The 27,768-nt window shown below is 35.0% G+C and overlaps 1 protein-coding gene across 1 annotated transcript in view; it reads right to left on the minus strand.

Annotated features, from left to right (window-relative positions):
- Nucleotides 1–4,995: 4,995 nt before the first annotated feature.
- LOC120625806 (neuropeptide FF receptor 2-like) overlaps nt 4,996–27,768 on the minus strand; it is a 58,836-nt gene continuing 36,063 nt past the window's right edge. Inside the window, exons 3-9 of the mRNA XM_039893023.1 lie at nt 27,017–27,243; nt 23,416–23,518; nt 21,835–21,932; nt 13,562–13,730; nt 13,231–13,346; nt 6,603–6,683; nt 4,996–5,172 (exon numbers count right to left, since the gene is read on the minus strand). Coding sequence (XP_039748957.1) covers nt 4,996–5,172; nt 6,603–6,683; nt 13,231–13,346; nt 13,562–13,730; nt 21,835–21,932; nt 23,416–23,518; nt 27,017–27,243 — 971 coding nt within the window. The remainder of the gene's footprint in view (nt 5,173–6,602; nt 6,684–13,230; nt 13,347–13,561; nt 13,731–21,834; nt 21,933–23,415; nt 23,519–27,016; nt 27,244–27,768) is intronic.

Raw genomic sequence — 27,768 nt, forward strand, 5'->3', positions numbered from 1 at the left:
CCTAGATCCTTTATGAACGTGACTTCTTTATACAACGAGTACGGGACAGTGTAATAAGCAATTTTCGACATGCGTTTCATACGACGATATTCATCACACTTGCAAGGAAAAAATCAGGCTTTACCTTTTTAATTAGCCTAGTTTGCCTTTTTTCCACTGTATAAAAGTTTCGTAGGCCGCTCTATAGGTTATAGTGGAAACATATTATTCACTCGCAATTCGTGCTTTTATTATTATTTCCGGCGAATTTTTTCTGGCCTGATATATCAGTATCAAAATATAGCAACATGAGCCAAGTCATTATTTATTTATTTATTTATTTATTATTTATGTACCATAAATTGTGATTGTGAACATAAGATACATGAAGTGTACAAAGGAAAGCTTATCTCTATAAGAGATCTCTTCCAGCTACCCCAGGATGTGAGTAAGAAGGTTTAATTGTGGTATAGGTCAAATAAAGGTACAATATATTGTCATTCATGGATTGTCAGCGAAGCAAAATACACCGATATGTAGTTACACCTTATTTTATGAAAATTAAGCGTAGTTTGATATACTCCACGAAAAGCAGGAGAAACTGTATGAGGTAATTTATAATTTCTTCAATCTTTATACTCCTTACCAAACAGATCTTTGGCAATGTAGGATACATTGCCAAAGATCTGTCTACGGACGTTTCGCTCCGAAACCAGAGCATCCTCAGGAGATGTTGACTTTCCAAAGAATAATTGATAAGTGGGATATTCGCCAAATGTGTCGCCTTTTATGGCTACGTTATGTTCGTTGTCTAAAAGATGTTTTGCAAAATTAGATTTTTCAGGATGGTTATGACTGAAGGCTGCCATATGCTCTTTGTAATTTTAAAAATAGTTCTGTTGGTTTGTAACGGTAAGGACTGATTGGACTATAAGGGGTATTTAAACTCAAATGTCCTGGATGCCACGCCACATATGTAGGTCAGACCGGACGTAAATTTGAAACGCGTTACAAAGAGCATATGGTAGTCTTCAATAATAACCATCCTGAAAAATCTCATTTAGCAAAACATCTTTTAGATAGTATTTGTGACAAAAGGTTGAGACTTGATTTGAGGGAGCAATTGGAAATTATTCAACATAAGAATGGGAGGTTCGAATTTCTAAAAGAACAATGAATTTATTATTATCAATTGACAGTAACCTTAGTCTCGCTTTGATGACGTACGGTGCTAAACCTACGCAAACCGTGTGATTTCTTTGTACGTACACAGTCGAGAATAGAAAACTATGTGCGACGTCATAATGAAACAATGGCATCTCTGATACCAACGGAGCGTTCCCCAGCGACCCGATAATCATTTGTGTACAAAGATCTCGCAGCATGTACGCACGTTTTTTTACGAGCACCTTACGAGCACGCCACAGTAGGAGCACCTTTCAGATCAACATGCAATGGGCCCTTTCAAGTTTGGATGCTCCACGACCAGTATTAGCAGATTAAACTAACACTTAAAAACAATTTTGGTATCAGTAGACAGGCTCAAACCGGCTGACATACTCAACGAAGAAGACATAAGTGCAAGTACATCAAGGAAGTTTGTTACAAACCAACAGAACTATTTTTAACATTACAAAGAGCATATGGCAGCCTTCAGTCATAACCATCCTGAAAAATCTAATTTTGCAAAACATCTTTTAGACAACGAACATAACGTAGCCATAAAAGGCGACACATTTGGCGAATATCCCACTTATCAATTATTCTTTGGAAAGTCAACATCTCCTGAGGATGCTCTGGTTTCGGAGCGAAACGTCCGTAGACAAATGTAGGATACATTGCCAAAGATCTGTTTGGTAAGGAGTATAAACATTGAAGAAATTATAAATTACCTCATACAGTTTCTCCTGCTTTTCGTGGAGTATATCAAACTACGCTTAATTTTCATAAAATAAGGTGTAACTACATATCGGTGTATTTTGCTTCGCTGACAATCCATGAATGACAATATATTGTACCTTTATTTGACCTATACCATATTAAACCTTCTTACTCACATCCTGGGGTAGCTGGAAGAGATCTCTTATAGAGATAAGCTTTCCTTTGTACACTTCATGTATCTTATGTTCACAATCACAATTTATGGTACATAAATAATAAATAAATAAATAAATAAATAATGACTTGGCTCATGTTGCTATATTTTGATACTGATATATCAGGCCAGAAAAAATTCGCCGGAAATAATAATAAAAGCACGAATTGCGAGTGAATAATATGTTTCCACTATAACCTATAGAGCGGCCTACGAAACTTTTATACAGTGGAAAAAAGGCAAACTAGGCTAATTAAAAAGGTAAAGCCTGATTTTTTCCTTGCAAGTGTGATGAATATCGTCGTATGAAACGCATGTCGAAAATTGCTTATTACACTGTCCCGTACTCGTTGTATAATGTACTATTGACTCGCTGTAGCAAATTCCAAAGAAATACCATATAATATACACAGTGGGGGAGTTATCACCGAAATTAGCAAAGCGAAAGGTCTGAAGTACCTGATAGTGTTGATAGGAAGTCGTATATATACAAGTTCTTCAGTTAAAATCAATTGCTTTAAATAGCACAGTTTTTTTGCAGAATAAGCCGAAATAAGAGAATCTACATCCTAAATTGGGTTACTGGATAAGTGGGCATTTTGTTTAATGAAATGTCCACATTGATATCCATAAATTAACATAAGAAAACCAGAGAAAAAATAAAAATACTTTTTTAATCTTTTACTGGAAGATTCTTTAATCATAACATTTAATTATAATTTTACAATATGAAACATCAAATATACACCTATTATTCGCAAAAATAATTTACTATTTTTAATTTACAAATTTTATGTACAAGTATATAAATCATTTACTAAAACTTTGGTTCATAATTATTATTAAGGTGAGTCCTCACTAAGTAACAAAACATAAAGTTTTTAAACATGTTATACAATTGTTGTTAATATTTGCAACAACATTTTATTTCTTGTACACGGATAGAATAAGAAGTTTCTGCAGCAGCTAGCAAAAATGTCTCGAGACAACATGCTGAAGAAAACTGCATAATTTAAAAACGATTGTAAACATGAACATAAAACAATGTTATCACGAATATTAGAATGTGTACGGTCTTCTCATTTGTTACAATGAAGACAATATTGTTAAACAGTGTGGAAATGTTATATAAACGAAGTAACATGTTGTATAATTTGGACTCACCTTAATATTACATATATAAAATACGCATATACAACATTAGGAAATATTAAAATATTTTTACTTCTTAAACGCTTCTATATAATAAAAAAACCTCAGGTAAAATTCAATCGGAAGTAACCGCAGGAAATAAGTTTTTGCTGCGTAGTAAGTTTCTAAGTTTTATTATGGGATCTTATTCTCGAGTCTGATACGCTGACTGATACGCCAAAAAATATTCATAAATTTCAAGAAAGAAGCAACTCTGTATAGGTTGCCGTCTGGCGTAGTAGTAGAATATATAACAACTGTACCTACTTCCTTATCCATGTCAAGTTTTATACTATAATTACAAAATCCACGTAGCCACCATAACAATGCTGTTCAATAACTACATCCAGTTACAAACTCATTCGCTTGAAGCGTACAGTTTCTGTTAAGTTAAACAGTAACTTTCGAAACTTAAAAATTGTTTAATTTAAGCCCACCTATCACATCCTGCGAGTAATACAGCGATTTACTAGTAAAAATGTTTAAAACACCAAGAGTTTACGATGACACATCACTTTAAGGATGAATAACAAATATCAATAAAATCAAGAATATTTAATCACGAATCATGGAACCTTTTTACGATTTCAATGCCTGCGCTACGCTTCCAGGTAAACTCTGACAAATTAACTGTCCCAACTCTGCATGTATTTTAGTTAGGTTTTAATATCTTAAGTTATTGCCGGTACCCGTAAGTATCCAAACAACGTGATCTTTTTTAAGATGATGCATGTTACCAAGCATTATAGCCGCAATATCGGTATCAGCACTTCTTATAACTATTTCTTTACTATTTCTGCTCGATAGTTGATGTTACATGCATGGTATACTATTTTGCATGAGAACTCTTCATCAACCTTTCAATTCTTGAGATAAATTTTTGGAATTATCAACAGTGAAAGAATGACATTTTCTGAAATTGATGTTTATCGTTTTGTTGCCAATAAATGGCACAACTTCATCAGTAGCCCAATGTAAAATAAAAAAATTAACCAGAGCGCCCTATCTCACTCGCACCCGCTAGAACAGTCGTTACCTCGCGCTCGCACCTACAGCGGACTTTCGATGTGTCTGGCAAGGTGTAAAAACCATTAAAACTGTCCGGCTATTGAGGTAACATTTTGTTATAGGTTCCCAAGTAACATATATAAAATTTAGCTTTTATACTGTAACGAAAATATAATTAATAATTATATTTTAAATTATTAAAATTATTAAAATTAATTATAAATTTATTAAAATTTAGGGGTTTCTGGCAGGGGGTTGCAACTGTCATTAAGTGTCCGCAATGGATGACGAGATTTCTAAAGTTATCCCTAATATAATATAAAAAAATTGAGCTTTATACTTTTACGAATGTAAGGGACTATTTTATACACCTTTACTACCTGTTACCTGCCCAAGTAACCACTACACAAACTCTATAGTCCCTGGTCGTTCTTACCTGTATAGGGGACACGTTGAATCGTTGTGATTCAAAAGTTGATAAAATAGATAGACTCATTTTGACTTAGTTACCATGGAAACAGAATAAATATGTAATAGAACATTTAACATTTAACATTGAATTACTAAATATTTTTTAAGCGTAGTTATAAATAATAAATCTTACATTTATCCTAATACATGGAATCTCAACTCAAACTCTCATAGGCTACTTTTCAGAAATTTCACTACTGCTGTGTATGATTATTTTTTATATAAACCTTTCAAAACAACTCGCATTTTATTCATCGCTTATAATCAATATGGCCGTGCCTCTGCAGCATCTCAACGGACAAGGCGTGCGCAGGCGCGGTGCGGCGCGACGATCGCGTCACGTGGCTTAGTTGCGATGTCGCGCGCATCTCCAGGCCTCTAGCTGTTGGCGTGCCGTGTGTGTGGCCATTGGGTCGTAGTACGGTCATCTGAAAATAAAATAACTAAATACCGTACCGTAAATGCGTAAATATTGCGTATGGATTGGTCCGACAATCCGCACGGGGCCAGCGTAGTGGACTACGGCCTTAACAACTTCTCATTGTGGAATGAGACCCGTGCCCTGTAGTGGGCCGGTAATGGGTTGATATAATGATTATGATGATTAAATGCGTTAATATATTTATGTATTACTATATTTACTAGCATATGTATGAAACGTGAGACCACAATGCTAATACTGCACTGATGTCGAATACTGTCTTTACAGATTAAAGTTTTATTAACATAAGTCTTGACTTTAAATTTATAAAATTAAAAAAAATAAGTCTTGACAATAAACTGACTTTATTGTAAGGATTTAAATTTTTTATACTTAAAAACCCGGTTGGAAATAAAATTCCTACGACGACAAAATGCGTTAGCGTGTATGAGCCAACTCGTTTGGTATATATCACGTATATACTATCGAACACCGATAGCTACGATCTGGCTCGAAGGACCAAATAATTAATGTAAAGCGCGATTAAGGCCACATTTCCTTGATCTATACGATGGTAGAGGTTTCGGAAGAAAATTTGCGGGCACTGAGTTTGACGTTTTATTTTGCACTAGATGACAGCGTAATATCAGGCCCGTATTTAGCAAAGTAGGTTTGAATTTGCAGAAATGATTTTGGGGAAATTTCAAAAATGTACTTATTGTTGTATTTCTGTAACACTGGCCTATCTTAATGACCGAACGTGCATAGAACAAACATATCGCGGACGTTTTTCTTCTGGATTTGTTTACAAATAACATTATTTCATGCCGAAATTTTACTACAAATATTTTCTAATGACAATGTGAGATGGTGATAACAAAAAGAACACCCGGATAAGTTTGTTGTGGGCTTTTTCTTAGCCCAGGGCGCGTTTGTAACCCTCGTAGCTTTAGTTTTAAGTTTACGATTGTAGTTATCGCCATCACTACTCACTGCTATCGTACACATTTTGTATATAATAACGCATCAAAAGTACCATCTACGTGCCTATTTGAATAAAGGAATATTTGACTTTGACTTTGACTTTACAACAGAAATGAAATGTTACTGTTATGTTTACGCGTACAGATGTATAAAATACCTTTTTTATGGTGAAAAAAATATTAAATTCGTCCTTTTCACTTACTGGTGTGCAAATACGTAGAGTTAAATAATGTAGACACGAAAATTTGACTGAATTATATTCTATTAAACGTATCACTATAATGTCGTGGTAAAAAATGGATGTAGATGTTATATAATAACGGTGGTTCGGATTGTTGATATAAAATCACGTAAATATACTAATTAATTAAGTTTGCTATTAGGTGCTAAAACAGTTTCCGTACTAGCTAAATACTTTTTGCATACAAACATTTTGGTCACTAATAAACTTACATGCAAATAGCACCGTTTGTGTGGTTCGTGATAAAGTTCGTAATCACTTGAAGACCCGTCGGGCTTCTGGGTGCATCGCCACTGGAACAAACAAACAACTTTTCTATTGTTACACGCTTTTTATTAGCTTCACTTGTATGTTTGTAACCGACTCCTTTGTACTTGATTTTGACCATATTCAAACGGCCTGATTTCGTTCAAACTTTGTAGATATATCGAGGACCCATGACAATACACTAGTTTCATAGGATTATTATACCATTTTTTAATTTGCAAAATAAGATTCTTGTTAATTTATATAATTTTCATCTATAATAGTCGATAAGGCAGCAATAATGTTAATTTATCGTTATAAAAGACTCATATGGTTAGACCCGATAGTTTTCCTGGCATAAAATAAACTTTGTGCATCTATGATCCAAACGAAAGTACCAAGCAAATGAACGAGTTAACAAACTTTCGCATTTATACGTGTAAATGACAACCGAAATATTACTTCACAGGTTTTATTTATTGTCTCTGAGACTTATCTGTGAAACTGAAACGCTAATAGTTTTTAAGTTAACCGGTACTATAGTTTTTACTGAAAGAAATAAGAAACTGCCCTAACATCACATGCAAAATTAAAATCAAGTGACTCTTGTCACTTTATAACTGCTATTACTTCAGTACAAAAAGCTTTCTTGATCGAAATCCTGGCGGAAGAAATTTAAACGAAACGACAACAAAAACGTAAAATTAATTTGGAGCATCCAGTGAATGGCTGGCACTGACATGTCACAGGCTGAATGAGATATGGCAAGAGAATAATTTTTAATTAATTTTAATAAACCTTATTGCTGATAGACCCGCTATTGAAATATCCACGGTTCTTTAAAGGGATAGCAGTGAATGGCTGGAAATAAGAAAAAGTTTAATCCAATTTTGGACCAATATGCAAGCGAAAGCGAAGCAAAAAATACTGCTTGTCTATGTCAATGATTGATCGATCGAGGTCACTGCAATCACTTCATCCGATGTCCATCATTATCTATTTACCTCAAGTTGCGGGACCTGGCCTAAGGGTATTAAATTAATTTAATGCGGCAAAGTAAACTCCACTACAATTTTATTTTGACTTCTAGTAATAATATAATGACAGTCCACTTTCTTTTAAAATTTTGTTTCTACACGGGCACTAATATTAACTTACCGGAAGATCTTCCCTGGAAGGAAGGAATAATTGAGAGCGGTTCCATACGGCTTGGCCATGAATAAATCATAAAAATAAAACATTGTTTGTGTACTTTTGAGAAGAAAATAAATTATGCAACGCTTCAAAAAATGCAAATACTAGCTACATATTACGAATAGGTAGACCAAACGTACACGTCCTATACAGTAACGCACTGTGTCCATGAGGCGTAGGTTTAAAACCTCATGTTCCTGTACAGACACCCAGACCGGAAAACAGCATTGAAACAATGCTGCTTAGCGGCAAAAATAAGCAGGGCGGTAGTACCTACTTCCCCGGACGAGTTCTGGCACAAAATACTCTACTACAGTAATTAGCGCACGCGCTTAGAACACAGATTCTAAAGTTTCAGATTTCATGCCACCGATATAGTTCTATAGCTTTTAAGAAGATGTAATCGTCATCATCTCAATCCATTACTATCCCACTACTGGGAACAAGTATCCTCACACAATGAGAAGGGTTTAGGCCGTATTCCACCACGCTGGGCTCAATACGGGTTGGTTGATTCCACGCGCCTTTCAAAGTCAAAGTCAAATACTTGACTTTCAAATAGGCACATAGATGGCACTTTCGATGCGTTGATTACATACAAAATGTGTACATAGCAGTGAGAAGTGAGGGCGATAACTACATTCGTAAACTTAAAACTAAAGTTACGAGGGTTCCAAACGCGCTCTGGTCTAAGAAGAAGCCCACAATAAACTTAGCCGGGTGTTCTCATTTGAAAATATTTAAGAAGGAGCCTGGCAATTGTTCACACCGAAGCTTTTTATCTTTTACGTAATCCTTTATACTATGATAGGACTTTTCTATAAGCTCTCGCTTAATACAAACTTTGAACTGTTTAAGAGACATCCCCAAGATCAACCGGTAATTTATTGTACAACTAGCTGACCCACGCAACTTCGTCTGCATCAAATCGGTTATGATCTGTTTAAAAAAACATCTTAAAAAAACTAAGAACCTAACTGCAGCGCCACCTACAGTTTTATTTCCAAACTATTTAATAAGCGGCCGGGCGGCCCTCTGCATTTTTCTTGCTTCTATACCCGTATGTAACTTCTAAACATAGGTCTAATTTAAATAATTTAAAGAGGAATTTGCAGGTACATAATCAATTTATATTATAAAACTAAGTATTTATTTGGATAAGGATTATATTCATGATAGGAATGCCAACATCTTTAGATTGTACCCGTGGTTTGATTGACAAATTATAACAAAAAGCGGTCATTGTGATCTAACAGTTAGACATATAGCCTCCCAGACTTTTTTTAAGGTAATAATTATGACTTTAAACATGTAGCACATTTTTTTCAGGTATTATCAATCATTTTCGCGGCGTACGCCAGTAAAGCTCCAAGTCAGTATGACACCTTTAACAAACATCGTTATATTTCAGCCAATTTACAGAAAACCATACTAAAATAAACTAAAACCTTTCGCATGAGTCAGTTGCTCTTTTATTCAATCAATTAAAACAACTTATAAACACAATTACAACATTTTCATATGTTTTACTGCTAGGCCCTTTGATACAAGACATATAAGACAGGTCAAACATAACTACTATTATCACTTATAACACCAGGCATTTTAGAACAAGTTTTTTGTATAGAGCAACCTCTGCTACATAAACTGTCTATATAAAATAATGCTAGGGCTGTATATAATATGATACCTAATCAACCCAAAGGATATAAGAGATATACTTATCTGATGCAACATCAGGTACCACTATAGAACCAACAAAAACTTATCTCAACTCCATCACCAGTATATACGGCTCTTGTTCCGCCACAACAATATTTCATTAAGTATATCTACATCAGGTACTACGAGTACTACCAACAACTTTCAACAACTCCATCGACAGTATAATATACGACCCTTGTTCCGCCATAACAATATCTCGTTAAGTTTCCATTATAAATCATCTATTCCCAATTTGAAACGTTCTATCAACATACTTTACTTAATCTCCTTTTCTCAATTCATTAATTTAAATCCATGCTAACTTTTCTTTCCCGCTCATCGATGTTTTCAAACTCGCGTCTCCCGCCATAGATATTATGCTTTTCTTTGACAGTCTACTAAAGCACATTATTCTATTTTCAATACATTATCAATGAGTATACAAACTATGATTTGTTGATATATTTAATATAATCATCGGGTTTATCATAGATAAAGTGCTGTAATTCCCTATTTCCTAACACATGCATTCGTTGCACCTCTATACCTTGCGACTTGCTGTTATCGGTGAAGAGTTATGCCCTTTATCTCCGAGAATATTTATCAGATATTCCTTAAGATTACAGAATACATGCTTGATAGTATACACTTTCAAATAAAAAAAGAATTATTAAAATCGGTAAAAATTTAACAAAATATAATATAATAACAAAAAAACAAAATTGATAAAAGCTTCCATCCCATTTCCCGAAGAAAACTTATTGTTTATCGGCATAAAAAGTAGCCTATATGTTGACCCGGAATGTCAGCTACCACTACACTAAATTGTATCTAAATCTGTTCAGTAGTTTTCACGTGATGCCCGGACAGACAAACAGACAGACAGACAAAAATTAAATAAAAATCTGTTTTGGAGTCATTAGTTATTATCTACCTACAGATTACATAAGTTATACCACCGTCAACTTCCAAGAATCCAGAAGTGTTGGCGAACTATGTATATATTTATTATATATATATATATATATACGACAATTCACACATCGCCATCTAGCCCCAAAGTAAGTACTTAGGTGATTGAAGAATATTTTTATAAATAATATACATTGATACTTATAATATACATACAGACACTCATGACATCACACAAAAGATTCCCAGTTGTGAGAATCGAACCCACGGCCTTGAACGCAGAGTCGCTGCCTACCTCGCCAATCGGCCGTCAAAATTTTATGAAGTTACACAATATATCAACTTTATATTGTATAGCTTCATAATAGAGTTAGAGTAGGTATCAATGTTGAGATGGGCACTGTAGATATTAGAATGGAAGTCAAGTTGAGTTAACAATACAGAAAATGCTCACGTTTTCAGTTTACAAGTGAAAGCCTTGTTTAGCCCGGCATCCACTCTCAACTTTTAAAAGTTATAGAAATGAAACAATAAAGTTATTTACCACAAAACTAGGGAAACAGAAATAAACCTAGGTGCAAAGGCTGCCTTATTTACACACCACATAGGAACTTTGAAGGCAACCTGAGCGTGCGAACCAGATAAAAATGTGAAAAGTGGATGGTGCACAAAGTATTTTTTTATTTTTTGAATCCACTAAAAGTTAGCCCTCGACTGCAATCTCACCTAGTGGTAAGTGATAAGGCAGTATAAGATGGTAGGGGGCTTACCTGTTAGGGAGTATAGTAGTCATACCCCGAATAGGTTTCAATGCGACATCGCACAAGAACACAAAATCGCTTAGTGGCACGTCTTTTTCGGCAGGGTGGTAACTAGCCACGGCCAATGCCTCCCATCAGACCAGACCAGAGGAATTCTGATATTATAAATTTCGAATCGAATCCGGGACCTCCTATTTAAATTCACAGCGCTCAAAGTTGCGCCAGGGCGGTCGCTAAAAAAAATTAAATTAAAATATTTTTTACGTACGTAACAAAAATATATAGATATAATTATATACATGAATGTAATTATATAATTACATAGATAAGTACTAATTTATTAAGAGATGTAAACACGTGAATAGACGCAAAGTTAGTGATAGCTCGAACATAGTTTAAAACTTAAATTAATTTGCGCAGTTATGTGCGTTGAGAGCAATTAAATATCACTTGCGCTGACGTTCTCCTTGTGTTCTCAAAGGGGTGTGAATTCCACCAATTTGCATTTTGCCAACGTGGTTAAACCCTTCTCATTCTCATTCGTGCACTGTCTCTTTTGTAATCCTATCTAGTATAATAAATGCGAAAGTGTGTTTGTCTGTTTGATCGGTGGTCCTACCTCCACGCCCTAAGTTAGCAACCGATTAACTTGATTTTTGGCATAGACATAGTCTGTCGCGTGCATAGAGGATTTGCACATGGTATGCAGATGCATGCATGGTATGATATAAAATGAATAAAATCTCCAGTACAAGTTATACAAAACTTAAGGATAGGCATTGCAAGAGTTATAAAAAGATCCTGAAAGGAGTTGAAAGGATGAGTACTATACTCCGTCCCATAGGCTACTTTTTATCTCGGGACAACACACGGTTTCCACTACATTCAAAAAGGAAAATAATAAACACTGAAGAAAAACGCGGCAAACACTGGTTTTATAATGATTACGATGAAAAGTATTGTAACAGGTATCCGAAAGGTGACCCTCATACCCTCACCCTCAAGGTTATTAGCTTATCACCCGTCTACCTAAGACGGGTAATAAGCTAATAACGAAACGATGTGTGGGAATGTATGCCACGGGTAGCAACGCCGCATTGGTTGTTGACTTAAAACACCGCTATTGATAAAATATCAACTGTGTCTAGACGTAAATCGCGTAGTTACAGTTTTATTATAAGTATACATTATTATTAACTTTCCCTTTTTATATACTTTCGCAATTCTGTAATATTTTCAATTTAAAATTCGCAGGGTAAAGAAATCTGACGTTGGATACAAATTTCGCGCTGTGCGTTGCAAATTAAATTTAAGCAAATATTTTGTGCAGTTTAAAGCCGTATGAGTTAAAATCGCGAGGAAATTTATTCTCGGTGCGTGTGAGGGGAAATTCCCTACGTAGAAATAAATCATGAGACTAAAAATCGCTCAGACGGTTATCGCAGTGTGGCTAGTTCTAATGATAGTACGTTTTAGAGCCAAAGTCACCGATAGACATTACTCAAAGTTTAAGCAAGCTAAAGTAGCAGCGGACAAGTCATGTCGGACGATGACCTGAGGTGAGAAAATGCAAGCAATAGGTCCCATTGCTTGCAATTTCTCCAACCTTAAGAGGGTGGCTTAAGGAAATGTCAAGCGTAGAGGACAACTCTTAGTACACCCAAGAGATGGCCTTAAGAATCTCCCTTGATGACCTGCCTGGCGTAGTGAAGCGTGGCAAATTCCAGAGTCAGAAATCCCGAGTTCAATCCTCAGCAAGGGCAATTGTAAATTCAAAATTTTCTTTGGTCTGGTCTAGTTACCACCCTACCGACAAAAGCTCCGAGTGACCATTCCGGTACGATGTCGCGTTAAGTACAATGTCTACACCTAACAGATTAGCCCGTTGCCAATCAGTCAGGGGCTAACTTGTGTTATGCTAAAAAAAACTGTGACGTATGGACGGACGTATAAACAAAGTCGCAACATAATGGCTCCATATTTCCTACTTTGGCACGGAGTCCTAAAAAGGTTGTACTCATACCGTAAATTTTGTCTGTTGGCATAGTGCTCGTCCGCAGAGCAGCTTGTGCACTGACCGCTGGAAGTTCTTCGTCATCAAGCAGTATACAATGGGGTTGATCGCAGAGTTGGCGTGACCTGTTGATATAATTAATTGCGTTAAATAACATTTTCCAGGATCATTATCATCATCATATCAACCGATAGACGTCCACTGCTGGTCATAGGTATTATGTAGGGAGTTCCAAATTCCACGGTTCTGCTTCCACGGACCGCTTCGATCTAGCGGCTACCTGCGATGCACTTTATGTCGTCTGCCCACGTGCGCATATGATGATAATATAATGTCTTACCAACAAATAACGCGTAGGGCAGGTACATGCTCAAGTCCTTGGCGTTGACCAGATTGATGTCCAGCAGTAGCTGCATGATGTTATACGGCATCCAGCAAAGTGCGAACAGCACCGCCAACAGCAGCAAGATCCAGGCGACGCGTTTCCTCTCCTTCATCAGTCTTAAACCCTGGTAATATGCTTAAATTAGTATAAGAAATAATTATTTTACTCAACAGTGGAGGTGTCTTGGAGGTGAACACCTGACTGACTAAAAGGTTGCTCTATAGACGGCACTATAGTTAATAATTTAAGCTATGCAGACGATATGGTCTTGCTGAGTCCATCAATTAGTGCACTTAGAAAGCTCCTTCGGATATGTGAGAACTATGTTGCGTCTCATGGACTCATATATAATGTTAAAAAGAGTGAGCTTCTAGTCTTTAAGAGTAAAGGTAGCTCGGTGGATGACGTTCCTCCAGTAACTATTAATGGAGTATTTCTTAATAAAGTGACGGAGTTTAGGTATCTGGGACATTTGGTAACAGAGGACTTGAATGACAAGAAAGACATTGAGAGGGAGCGTAGGGCGTTGGCGATAAGATGTAATATGATAGCCCGCAAGTTTGCTCGGTGTACAAGGGAAATGAAGCTTACACTTTTCAGAGCATATTGTCAAACATTTTATACGTGCAGCTTGTGGGTGTCATACACACAGAGGGCCTATAACGACCTACGTATACTATACAATAATGGCTTCAGAGTATTGTTGGGGTTGCCGCGCTTCTGCAGAGCACAAATGTTTGCGGAGAATCATGTTGATGGCTTCTACGCAATCATGAGAAAAAGATCTGCATCAATGATGAGCAGAATGCGCGGAAGTTACAACAATATTTTGAAAATATTAACCAATAAATAGGAAAATCCCTTTATGAAGCACTGGGTTGGTACACACTCACGTCTCACACACCAAGTGCTCAAGAGGGTATTTACCTTAGTTAGGAGATTCTTATTTTTTTATTATTTATAGGTTTGGCCAATTTTAGTTTATAATATAGTAAATAAGATAATTGTTTTTGCTGTAGCTATGGATTTTTATCTGAATTAAACGTTATTATTATTATTATTCTTAAAAGCTTTTTTCATATTTTACATCTGAAACTATCTACTGAACTATTTTCTATTTTCTAACCCACAACAAAAAACGACGGGGTGTTATAAGTTTGTCATGTCTGTGTGTGTCTGTCGCATCGTTTTTCCTGAAGGATGAACCGATTTCATTTTGTTTTTATTTTTATTTGAAAGGTTAATCAGTTAGGAGTGTTCTTAGCTATGTTTGATAAAAATCGGTCCAAGATAGACTTTAAATCTTGCTTTTAACCTTGTTACCAAAGAACGTTTACCATCAGGGCAGAAAAAGTTGCAATATGCTTAATCCTGGTTAGGATAATAGGACAAATATATTAAATTATTATACTATATATAAGTTACTAATAATAATAATAATAAAATCACTTATATTAATGTTTTCACCGGGTTGAAGTGGGTGAAAATCACAAAAGATTCTTTTACATACATGCTGACCATCCATTAGGTATCTAATTATTAAAAATCTAGATCTCAATCAATTATTCGAAGAGATTACAAGAGTTTACGTAAAAACTGGATCTTCAAGATACCCTGACTTTAATATAACTCTTGTTAGCCTAATGTTCCAGTAAACTTCTTTCTGTGTTATAAAGTACATTTTTTATGTAAAACGAAGCGAAAAAATTGTTAGTGGGCTTTTGCTTACCAAATTGAAAAAAACATTTGCTAACGGGCGTAAGTAATCACTTAAAAAGGCTTTATGATAAAAGCTTACCTGCTGTCACTATCTAAAATTTTATTTGTATTTTTGTAAAATTGTTTTGTATTTATCGTTTTTGAAGTAAAACTTCTTTAGACGCGACTAGGGAGTAAATCAGATTATCTGTGTAGTTTCCGCTTTTTTTTTAAATAATAATTTGGATAGGTCGTAAGTATATGTCATATACTCCACGCTTCTTGACCTATACGCCAGCTAGTGGCAAATATCATAATCAATTAGGTTATTTATTTATTTTCAATATTTTCGAACGGATCAAATTGAATAGCATCGTGAATAATAAAAATTCAACAGTCTTAAAAAAATATTTTAAAATGCAAAGTTTTTGAAAATGTCTAAATATGCTTGGTTCTTTATTACTTTTTTAATAAATAAATTATTTATAAATTTTATGACGATTGCTACATTCTATAATATTCAATGACAAGGTTATATTGCTGTTATATTGTTGACTTGTGCTGATCTAACCTTCCATTTTCTACTCTCAATTATTCTATTTAACAAATGAAAATATTTACACAATGAGAAAGTGATATTAATGAATTTTAAATAGAATATAAAATGAAATTGCGGAGTCCCAGGAACATTTTACTCTTTCATCAATAAATAATAATAAAAGTTTAACTTCAATCGGCCGTAAAGATTACACGCACACACTTTTTCTTTTAAATTTTTATTAGAGGAACCACTCTTCGTCCTCTGTGCCAAAACTGTTTATTATTATTCAAATTAATATTGTTTGTTGGTTTCTTGCTTCCTGTACGCCACATCTAAGCAACCAGTCAACTAGATTTGTAGCGTAGAGATAGTTAAAAGGACTGAGAGTAATCGACATATAGTAGCTTTACATACAAACTCTTTATTCAAGGAAAAACAACGGTTCCCGCGTGATTTAAAAAAAAAACTGTAATAACAGCGGAAGAAGAACGCGATCGACAGCTATTATTATTATAATTGACTTTATCCTAGATCGTACAGATATTTTTTGGACCCAGTGGTCCGATACTATAGACTTAAACTTAAAATACAGAAGCCTAGCAGTACGTATCGTATATAAACCTATGTATACAAAAATGTATACACTATGTTTATATTAAACGATATTTTCTGTGCAGCTTCGCCCGCGTAAATTTTGGGACGCAGCGTACTAGTCATAGTCTACACCTACCTTAATAAATCTTAAAGTTTTTCCAATCGTGATGGAAATGCCAAATATACAAACATATGATGTACAGATAGAATTGGAACATATTTAAACAAACGACTGAGGTGAAGGCGAATAATATATCTGTTCTTGCTCTTGGAGCTTTAATCACCCACTATTTGAAACTTTCCATCATGAAAACATTCCAATCGCAAATGCAACTGCATGCCTCTCCATAATTAAAAGGCATAATTTAAAAGGCTACTGAAGTCCATCCAAGTGTGGATTTGTGGCCAGCATGGTGGACTACAGCAGGAAAACCCTTATCACTGTGGGAAAAAACCTGTGCCCTTTTCTTCTTCTACATTGTCGTAATACTCTTACCAGAGTGGTCGAGGTCATCATGTTGGGACACTGTTTGTGTCAGTTATTATTCTACCTGTGCCTTGTAGTGAGCCTGCAATGGTTTTATATGATGATTGTGATTTGAATTGTATATTTTAAGGCATGCTGTGGTAACCTGTAAACAGTTGAACATTTACTTTATGACGTAAAAATTTAAAGAAGAAATGTAAAGAAAATTGATAAAAAAGTAATGATAAATGGATAATCATTAAATATGAAGAATTCCACATTTTTTTAGAATTGAGAATCTTAGATTGTAAGCTACGGTGGGGTGCCCATATCGAGACACTAGTGGGTAAGCTCAGCTCAGCTGCTGTCGTATGGAATATTGTTCTGAGGCAGAGTTGCTGATATAAAAACTATATTTATACTACAGAAAAGATCTGTGCGATCGATATATAAACGAGAAAATTTAAAGAAATAGGTATGCTTACAGTAGCCTCGTAATATATTTATAAGAATATAATCTATATTAAACAAAACACAAGTAATTCTAAACAACAAGTCGATATAAACAATCGGCTAACTAGAAACGGACATAAATTAGTTATATCTGCATATCGTCTGAGAAAAGTACAGAAATCCTTCGTGGGGATGGGTATAACATGATACCGAAGGTAATATTAGATCGACATTTACTTAAGTTTTAACAATGTATTAAAACACATTTAACCAGTTTAGGTTACTACACGATTGATGAATTCCTTAACGAGAAGGCTGCTTGGAAGCAGACCACTCCGCTCTAATTTCTCACAAAACAAAAAAATTCTAAAGATTGTTAAACTATAAAATGATGTTGGAAATAGCATCATTTCCGGCTCTTCTCAGTGGAATCTGCCTTCCGAACCGCTGGTAGAGTCCACTACAAACAGACTGACTTTCAACGTTTCAAAAATGCTTAAAACTAGGCCTACTTGAAATAAATGAAATCTGAATTTTGTTTTTTTTTTATATTTGAGTAAGTCACTGGCAGCAGGACACTTGCGTAACGAGAAATATCACGCGGCGCAAATGGAGAGTTAAATTCAATTCATACCGCGAATCGGTGTCCACGCGATCACGTAACGGATCTAAAACTACAGACTAACTACTGCTGAACCTTTTCATCAGACTGGGCCGGAAAAATTCTAATTTTCCTCATTGCTCCACTGGGGATCGAACCCAGGACTTGCTACTTATAAAACATAGGGCTCACCACTGCACCAGGGAAGTCGTCAAAATGTCTCATGTTAAACAACAGTCAGATGGCTTGAAAGAATGCCTTGAAGAATCACAGAAGTAACTAAGTATATATTGTGTGATTAAACTACTCAAAAACCACTAAAATATAATTACAAGCTTAGTTACGTATATTATAAATATCTGGATCGCATTTTTCCATTATATGTTATTTAAGGGATCGTAAACAATTTCATACCCGCCGCCAATGAATGCTCGCGCGGCTCTTGTAATATAATGTTAGTAAACAACAAAGCATTTCATAAATGTAATATTTGATTGCGATGTGTTCACGTAGTTTAGAGGGATGCTTGCAAATGCACTCAAAAGTTCGCTAGTTGCTTATTCGAGGTAGCATTATTCCGTTGTGAAAACAATTTCTCCGCCGTGAATGCTATTCTAGAGCTTATTACTATCACTGTACATATGTATTAAATGTTGCTCTATCTGTTACAAAATTGTTTATACGAATTACGTAGAATGTAGCATGAGGTAGAATAGTAATAGAGGTAATGGTATAACTACTCTTAAGAGAGTAGTCGTGTGTAAAAATATTTATTGTTTTAGGATCTAGGCCCATATAAAACACAAACTAAGATACAATATAAGATCTAAAAATATTGCTTAGTCCTATTAAGCAATAAAGGACTACGTAAAGAGCTTGCGTGTGAATTATTGCTCCCATTAGGATGCTCTTCTAATAATTTTAAATGACAATGTGAGATGGTGATAACAACTAGGTTTGCTAGTTTGTTGTGCGCTTCTTATTACCGTGTACTTCTCATGTAATGTACGCATCAAAAGTGCCACCTATGGGCCCTACTTGAATAAAGAATTTTTTGACTTTGACTTTGAACTGGAAAATGTTGGTGTGATGAACAAGAATGTTTTTTTGTTTCTGGGACAGATACACATATGTCTATTATAAGTATTTATGTATATATTATTCATAAAAATAAGTCATCTTAGTACCCATAACACATGCTACGCTTACTTTGGGGCTAGATCGCGATGTCGTAGTATATTCATATTATTTATACAATACAAATATATTCAAATTAAAAATATCATAAGACGGCAATAATTCTCGCTTCCATATAGCGATGTTACACCATGCCCTCGTACCAAAGTCCAAACTGAGGAACACATCCTTGCACAGAGCCGTAACTATAAGCACGTAGTAACTTAAGTAAGTTCTCCATGAGTGCAGCTTCTCCAGGACTTTGATCAGATTCCGGACATTGTTTATTTTCATGACAGGCACAGCGTCTGTCGGTCCAGCTTGTAATAATTTCAAATTAACTAAATATTGTTCATCTTTTGTTATTCTTTTTTGTTATAAAACAGCCTTTAAACTAATACTACGAAAACAATACAATGTTATATCTCTGGTAAGTACTGTGTTTTTATTTTCATATTAAATACAGCACTATTGAAAAGTTATAAAAAAAACATCCTATTCTCCGCTTGCGCCCCGCAAGCAACCGGGGGTCAGGGCTCCAAAGTGAGGAACCTCCTAACGATAAGCGCCGTTTCAAGGACTACTGTCTGCTGTATCTGACCCATGATCCAACAACCAAGCGAAAGCTTATTAAAATATTGGTCGAGACGACCATTGACTGAAACCACTATCGGAACAATAACGGTTGACTTTATTAACAATTCACATGGCCCTATTATTTATTAGGTATTTATATACTTTTTCCTTTTCAGCTTTCACCAAATTATCGTCATGTGGAATAGTAATGTCAACAATTATTGCACGGTGAACTGATCGATCGTCTTTTTTCAAAAAATAATGTCAATCTAATGTTTACATTTGAAATGGAACCCTGTGAGGGCGCTGTAACCAGATTGAGAGGCCCAGATGTTATTTTTGTAAATTATTAGCTTTATTGCCATTTAATTTTTATTTGATTTTACATGGTTTTCTGTTTCGTTATAGTTTAGGGCAAGTAGATATTTGTAGTTTGGCATTGTTTTTTATTAAGTACGTATATTGATTTTCTGTGTTTTAATTCATCCTTCTACTCCTCTTTACCTGAAAGAGAGGTTTCAATTTGTAGGACTCCCAGATGAACTTCGTTCTACGAGGAAGTTAATCTTGAAGGTGCCTGGTCACAAATCCTCCTTCTTCAACGGATCATTTACGGTTCAGGCTATTAAAATATGGAACGTCTTGCCGTTAGATATCCTTGAGGCACAATCGATTGGGACCTTCAAGAAACTAGTGAAGGATCATTATTTGTCTCTTTCAGCCGAACATCGCTGAAGCGGATCATTTAAAGTGTGTAATTTTAATTATTTATGTATTTCATATAAATTGAGGATGTTATATGTTATATATTTATATAGGTATTTATGTTATATATTTTATTTGTATTTATATGTAAAATATTTATATATAATATATATATTATAGTTATATTTACATATATATATTTTTTATTTATATATTTGTATAATTTAAATCTTATTTATTGCACCACCTACCTCTTTTCTATGTTTTTTCCTTTTACGTCTTTGGTTGCCTGGAAGAAATCGCTATGTAGCGATAAGGCCACCAAATTGTACTCTCTTTATATGTATTTATATCTTTGAACTACTTTTTTTTCTTTGGTTCATTCATTCATTGATATTTTTTTTTTTTTTTATTATATACGGTATTACCACCTGAAAAAAGACTCTTTAGTACTTTTTACAGGCGGCTAAAGCAGCGTTCCTGTACTACCTGTTTCATATGCTTTGTCTCAATACCAAGTGCTTCTGACATCCATGGTATTTATAGGAGATCTCCTCAGAACGAAGTGATTTGAGGATAATTGTTTCTAAAAAAATATAAATATATTCTCAGAGCTCACAACCCTACCTCGCTCTACATTCATAACCGCACTCTTCCTCATCCGCATCTACACCTAAATTCCATTCCTATGTCAATGCATTATCTTTAAAAATGCCACAAGGTCTGATCGTTTTGATGCGTACAGCTAGAGATAATCGATATAAGTGAGATATGAACTCACCACCCTACCCCTGTGAAGGCGAAATCCTAGTCCTGAATACATCCGTAAGCTACAGATGGATTATTATTATAATCATTAAGGTTGGCGTAAAGAAATACTATTTTATGAACGTTTCATAAGTGCCTGTGATAAGGTCTACATGAATAAAACATTTTTGAATGAAATGAAAATAAAATTGAAATTTGAATTTACTTTGAATACGACGTTCAATCAGACATCAAGAAGCCTTGTAGAACAAATTAAAATGCGTTAAATTATGATAAAATTCTCTTTATCGTCACAACACAAATTGATGCCGTTCTCTAATCTTATTCAAGTAAGAGGCTGCTTGGTGGGTCTAAGCTCTTTTATACTCATTAAACTGCTCCAACTAAATTGTATCCGTTCTTGAAGTGAATAAAAGTTCTCAACGTTTCTTAAACTGACACAAACAAAATACACAAAGAAAAAAGAAATAATAGAGAAACTTAAAAGCTTGTTAAGGTGTTGAGTGCGGGTGAGGTTATTGAATTAAATCGTTTTATACTGTAACTGATACAACTAGCAGCTCATTAAAATGAAGTAGTTTTCACGTTTAAGTCTTGCCTACAGCCTGGAAGAAGACAAAAAATATAACAATCTAGAACAAACTTCTCACCTGTTGCATGCTAATGTTTCCCTCGTAAATGTCGAAGGGTGGTCGCACCGAACACAGCGTCCGCCCCATAAACACGTACGACAGAATTGTGATTGAGCCTGGGTAAAAACTGTTTGGTTAGTACTATTAATTGTAGTAACTACTCGTTAAGTTTTATTATTGTAAAAGTCATGTACACGCCAACAACAATATTGTGACTGAGCCTGAGTGACAACTGTTTGGTTAATAGTATTAATTGTAGTTACTACTCGTTAAGTTTTATTATTATAAAAGAGCACGCACAAGCCTACGACAGTTTTGTAATTGAGAAAAACTGTTTGGTTAATATTATTAATTGTAGTAAATACTAGTTAAGTTTTATTATTGTAAAAGTGCATGTACACGCCTACAACAATAATGTTATTGAGCCTAGGTGAAAACTGTATGGCTAATGCCATCAATAGTAGTAATAACTCGCAAAGTTTTAAAAACAAAATATTAACTACTTAACTCTGAAACTACATTTTTCTTTGGTGTACAATAAAAGTGTATTCATTCATTCATTCATTATTAAGGCGAACACCCTACGTCATTTTTGTGATTGAGCCGGGTGAAAACTGTTTGGTTAATACTTTTAATTGTAGTAACTACTCGTTAAGTTTTATAAAAGAGCAATCACACGCCTACGACAGTTTTGTGATTGAGTCTGGGTGAAAACTGTTTGGTTAAAACTGTTAAATATATTTTAAAACGCATACCAACATTTTAAAACTAGTCAATTTAGCAGTCGCTTTATGACTGTTAAAAATGTAGATTATTAACACCGGCGGCAAAAGGTCGGTGGTTAAATTAGCAAAGCATTTAGCCACGTTAGCCGGAGAGATACGGGTTCGAATCCCACTAGTCCTAACATTATAATGTGTATTTTAGGAATAAAAATTTCAAACTTTGTTATGTTATTTACAGTTAATAAATTTGATTAAAATTGTAGACAGAAACAGACGTTTCTTAATAGCAAAAAAATAAACAACTAAAAAGCAAAAAATTAATATTTTCTACAACATTTTTAAGTCGGTGCCAAGTATAATGTAGAAAATTACTGGTACTTTCTTTAGTACTTAGTATTTAAGTAGAGCCACTATATACACAGTGGAAGGGGGGGTGGGGGGGGGGGAAGATATTATGGTTTTGACCAGTGACCAGAAATGGCGATTTAACTGTAATTACACGGTAGTCAGACGCGCATGTAATGATTTCAATAATTAGAATACCTCCAACCTTCATACTACGCATCACTATTTCATGACACATCTCGCCCTGAGCTGCAATCCTACTGAATCGAAGAGTCTGCGAGTCTAAAGTAAGTGGATTTTCTTATGTTTTTTGGGAGATTTCTAATCGGGGAATTGTAAATTTTCGTTCAAACGCAACCATATTGCATGGTCATATGAATAACACTATACGCTCAAAAATTCTAGGCATATCCCTATTAACACGAGAGTACAAGGGTCAACAAAATAACAGACAACAAACAGACAGTGTCAGAATTATATTAAGAAGAAGATGAGATTTTTCTAAAGTTTTTTCTAGAAGTACACTCACCAGGTATTGCGTAAACCAAAGTGAAGCTGAGAGTGCCAAACTGCTTCCTACCTTCCATGCTTGGCCATTCTTCTGTACAGAAGTGCACTTCTTTATTTTCTATCTAAAAAGGAATGGCTAATTAATATCATGCAGAATAATTATGTACCTAGTTGAAGTTAGATGAAGTTTTGGAAACAACATTTAAGTGATTCTCGCATGTTCCAAGATTGCATAACAATGTGAGTACAATTGGTCAGAGATTGTTCTTGACACACTCATATTGTGCAAAGCTGTCCAAATCAATGAATAATGTCCTAATTAAAAACTTAATTGCAATAAATTAATAATGCATATTTTCATTGACAAAGACATGCCGAGCGATTTAGAATTCTAGTACGATGGTGAGGTACGAATTAGGGGTAAGGGTTTAATATGCCATACCCCAAACAGGTTAGCCCCCTACCACTTTAGACTGCGTCAAAAGGTGAGATGGCATTCAAGGGCATACTTGTAAAATAATAACCTTAAAAAAAAACCATTTTCACTATGCCAAGGAAACGCTTAAATCGGATGCCTAATGATTTGGGTGATGCGTATGAAAAAAACGTTTCACCAATTTTTTGATTATAATTTATGACATAAGTGCCATCTAAAGTCACGACACCGATTTGTCTATACGTAACGTTTAACAAACTCTCTATCTCTAACTCTGACACCTTGACAGATAAAAAAATATAAATTAGATTTTTTTTAAAAACCTTAAATCTATACTATAAATAAAAATATGATAATACAATATCGTTATAAAACACCTTGTGGCAAGAATCATAGACAAGTAAGGTTAGGTTAGTTGTCTAATTAGAATCTAATAGAGAAAGGTACCTAAATGTATGCCTAGGTAACATCTTTAATTAGGCGTAACTTACTTAAGCATTGTCTTATTCAATAAACTAATAACAATAAACATATGTATTCAAATTAACATTTTTACTCATGCACACTATATAGAACCTTTAATAAATATTTTCCAATGCTGTGGCGATTGAAAACATTTAATTTGACAACTTTCAAAGGCTCCCTGACATTAACATACATAAATAGACATACAGCGTACTCCCTCGGGTAATATTTATTTCTCACACGGAATGAAGTGACCTTGTTGAAAAACTCATTTGGAACTAAAACGTAATTCATACTTTGATATATGAATTATATGTAGATACACTATAAGCAATAATTTTAATCTTTAGTAGTTACATAACTAACCCGTATCTGATTGAATAATAAAAAATTACCGCGCTTCTCGTGCTTTGATTTTGACCAATCAGAATTTTTCCCAAACAGATAACGAGATGTAAGGAAAGAAAAAGTGGACGGATGTGAAGGACTGTGCATAATTTATCAAATCTAATCTATATACAAGGTGGAATTTTGTAATGCCTCGTGGAGAGAACTGTACTGTTAATACTGTAGATAGAAAATTTTACTCAAAGAAAACATTCCTTTATATTTGAACAGAAAGTAAACTGAATTCAAAGATTTTCGAAAATTCGCTTGCCAAATCCAGGAATCAAACCCACTAAAACCTTAACATTTATTGCATAGATCTTTAGGATGAATAATAAGGAACAAATCGATCTAATTAACTTGATAAATTAAATGGCAAACCACGAAATCTGGACTTATAAATTTAATACACGAAATAAATTCTACAAAATGAAGTGAACAAGTGAAGCGAGATAATGTAAAACGTTGCGTCGCAGACCCAAAATGCGGAATGGCCAACTTAAGTCTTAAAAAAACCAGAACATTCGAGAATGTAGTTGTGGTATGTTGTGGTGGTGGAATGTAGAGGTAGAGACAACTCTGACGATGTAAGCCGTGCTATGTCGCATGTGTCGCACTGGTTTACTGTCAATAATTTACTTTTAAATGCAAAAAAAACAAAGTGTGTGGAATTTATTTTACCAAATGTAAAGAAAGTTAATAAAAATATAATAATAAATGGAGAATCACTAAAAATGGAAGATTCCACAGTTTTTCTGGGCATGACCTTGGATTGTAAGCTTCAGTGGGGTACCCATATAGATACACTAGCAGGTAAACTAAGCTCGGCTGCCTACGCCGTCAGGAAAATTAGACAGATTACTGACGTAGAAACAGCAAGACTTGTTTACTTCGCGTACTTTGCATAGTGTGATGTCTTACGGGATCTTATTATGGGGCAAAGCTGCTGATATTGAAACTATATTCATATTGCAGAAAAGAGCTGTACGGTCAATATATAAACTTAAATCACGTGAATCCCTCCGTGAAAAATTTAAAGAAATTGGTATACTTACGGTAGCCTCACAATACATTTATAACAATATAGTATTTGTAAGACAACATATTAGTCTTTATAAACAAAAAGTGGATATAAACAGTCGACTTACAAGAAATGGTCATAAATTAGTGACATCTGCATATCGTCTGCGAAAGGTCATTTGTGGGATTGAGTATACGCTTTTATAATATGATTCCTAAGGTAATTTTGGACCTACCAATCCATAAGTTTAAAGAATTTGTTAAAACACACTTATTACAGCGAGGTTACTATACAATTGATGAATTTTTTAATGACAAGGTTGCTTGGAAGCATCCGGCTCCGCTTTCATATCTCTCAAGATAGAAAAATGAATGTTAAAATATAAAATGTAAATTTTTGATGTTGGAAAAGAGCAACTGCTGAGTTTCTTGCCGGCTTCTTCTCGGTAGAATCTGCCTTCCGAACCGGTGGTAGAGTCACTACACACGGACAGACTTGACGTTTCAAAAGTGCTTGTATTAGGCCTACTTGAAATAAATGAATTTTGAATTTTTTTTTTTTTTATCAACCGCTAGAATTTTATTATTGGTGCTCTGCAGATGTTTAATAACATGGATGCTCAGAAGCATCCGGCTCCGCTTTCATCTCTCATAAGATAGGAAAATTAATGTAAAAATGAAAAATATAAAATGTAAACGGTTTATGTTGAAAAAGAGCAACTGCTGATTTTTTGCTTCTTCTTGGTAAAATCTGCCTTCCAAACCGGTGGTAGAGTCACTACAAATAGACAGACTTGACGTTTCAAATTGCTTATATTACTAACTTGAAATAAATAAATTTTGAATTCGAGTTTATAGGCAAAAATGTTGCCAACTTCGTGAACACCAAATTTTTAAACAAATCAAAATTTGGTAATCTAGAAATAGTAATATTCTGGAAAAGAATACTATTATTGCTGGAGCTATCAATTCATTTAGTAATATATATAAATAGTCTTTTTGTGAAAGAAATCGTCCGATGAAGTAAAACAGCCATGCTTGGTTTTGCCGTCAAGCAACACTTGTGGTTGCCGGTGTAATTACAGGCACATAGGGCATAAACCCTACGCCACAGGTTGACGGACACAGGGCGGTACCTTGTTGGACGTGTTCTTTGCATTTTCTGTGAAGTGTTGCTCTGTTTATAAGAGATGGCTTCGCATTAACTTTGAATTTTGATAACGATACAAAAGAAATATATGCAAACATTTGGAACCGGTTCCCATTTAAATAATGGCATCATAATATATTTTATAGTCAAATACCAACTTACCGAAATATTTCGATATGCCTTAGAGATAATAGGCACCGACTCTTTCCTCACAGAGGCCACAAGGAGGAGTGGGAAAAAGATCAGCAGAGCCACAAACCAAAGACCAGCGAGGATAAGCAAAGCCTGCTTCCGCCCTGGAGGCCGCAGGCGAGGCTCTGGCGAGATGGAGATCCAGCGGTCCACTGACATCGCCGTGAGGGTGAAGACGCTTGCTGCCACGGCTACTCCTGTACAATAATAATATTATTGAATAAGCGAAGCGGGGTCTGAGTCACTTGGGCGTTATTACATTTTTCCAATCCCTTGATTCAATATCATTTTCAGCCCATTATCTACCCATTACCAGCTAGCTACAGGGCACGGGTCTCCACTTAGAATGAGACTACTAGAAAAAGTTCTATTGTAGCCTTGAGCGCCTGGCCTCCAACACCCGCGATGCCGTTTGCCAATCCGAAAAAGGGGGTCTACCAACGCTATGTTTGAAGGCCTTTCAGCACCTTCAGACCTCGAATGTGTTAGTTCTATGAGCTTTGTGCCTCGTTATTTGCCAGCTTTATTCCAGAATTCGTTCAGCTACGTCGGTAATTCTGGTTCTTCTACCGATCTCCACATGCCTGATATGATCACATAGTGACGCTTCCCGCCTTCTTATCAGACTTATTAGTTCATTTATTTATTCATTTAGTTATCCAAAAAATTACAACCCAACTACTCGTTAACTTCTCTAATACCTAAATGTACAAGAACATATA

Source organism: Pararge aegeria, chromosome 8 (genome assembly GCF_905163445.1).
Source record: "Pararge aegeria chromosome 8, ilParAegt1.1, whole genome shotgun sequence".
NCBI classification, from domain to species: Eukaryota; Metazoa; Arthropoda; class Insecta; order Lepidoptera; family Nymphalidae; genus Pararge; species Pararge aegeria.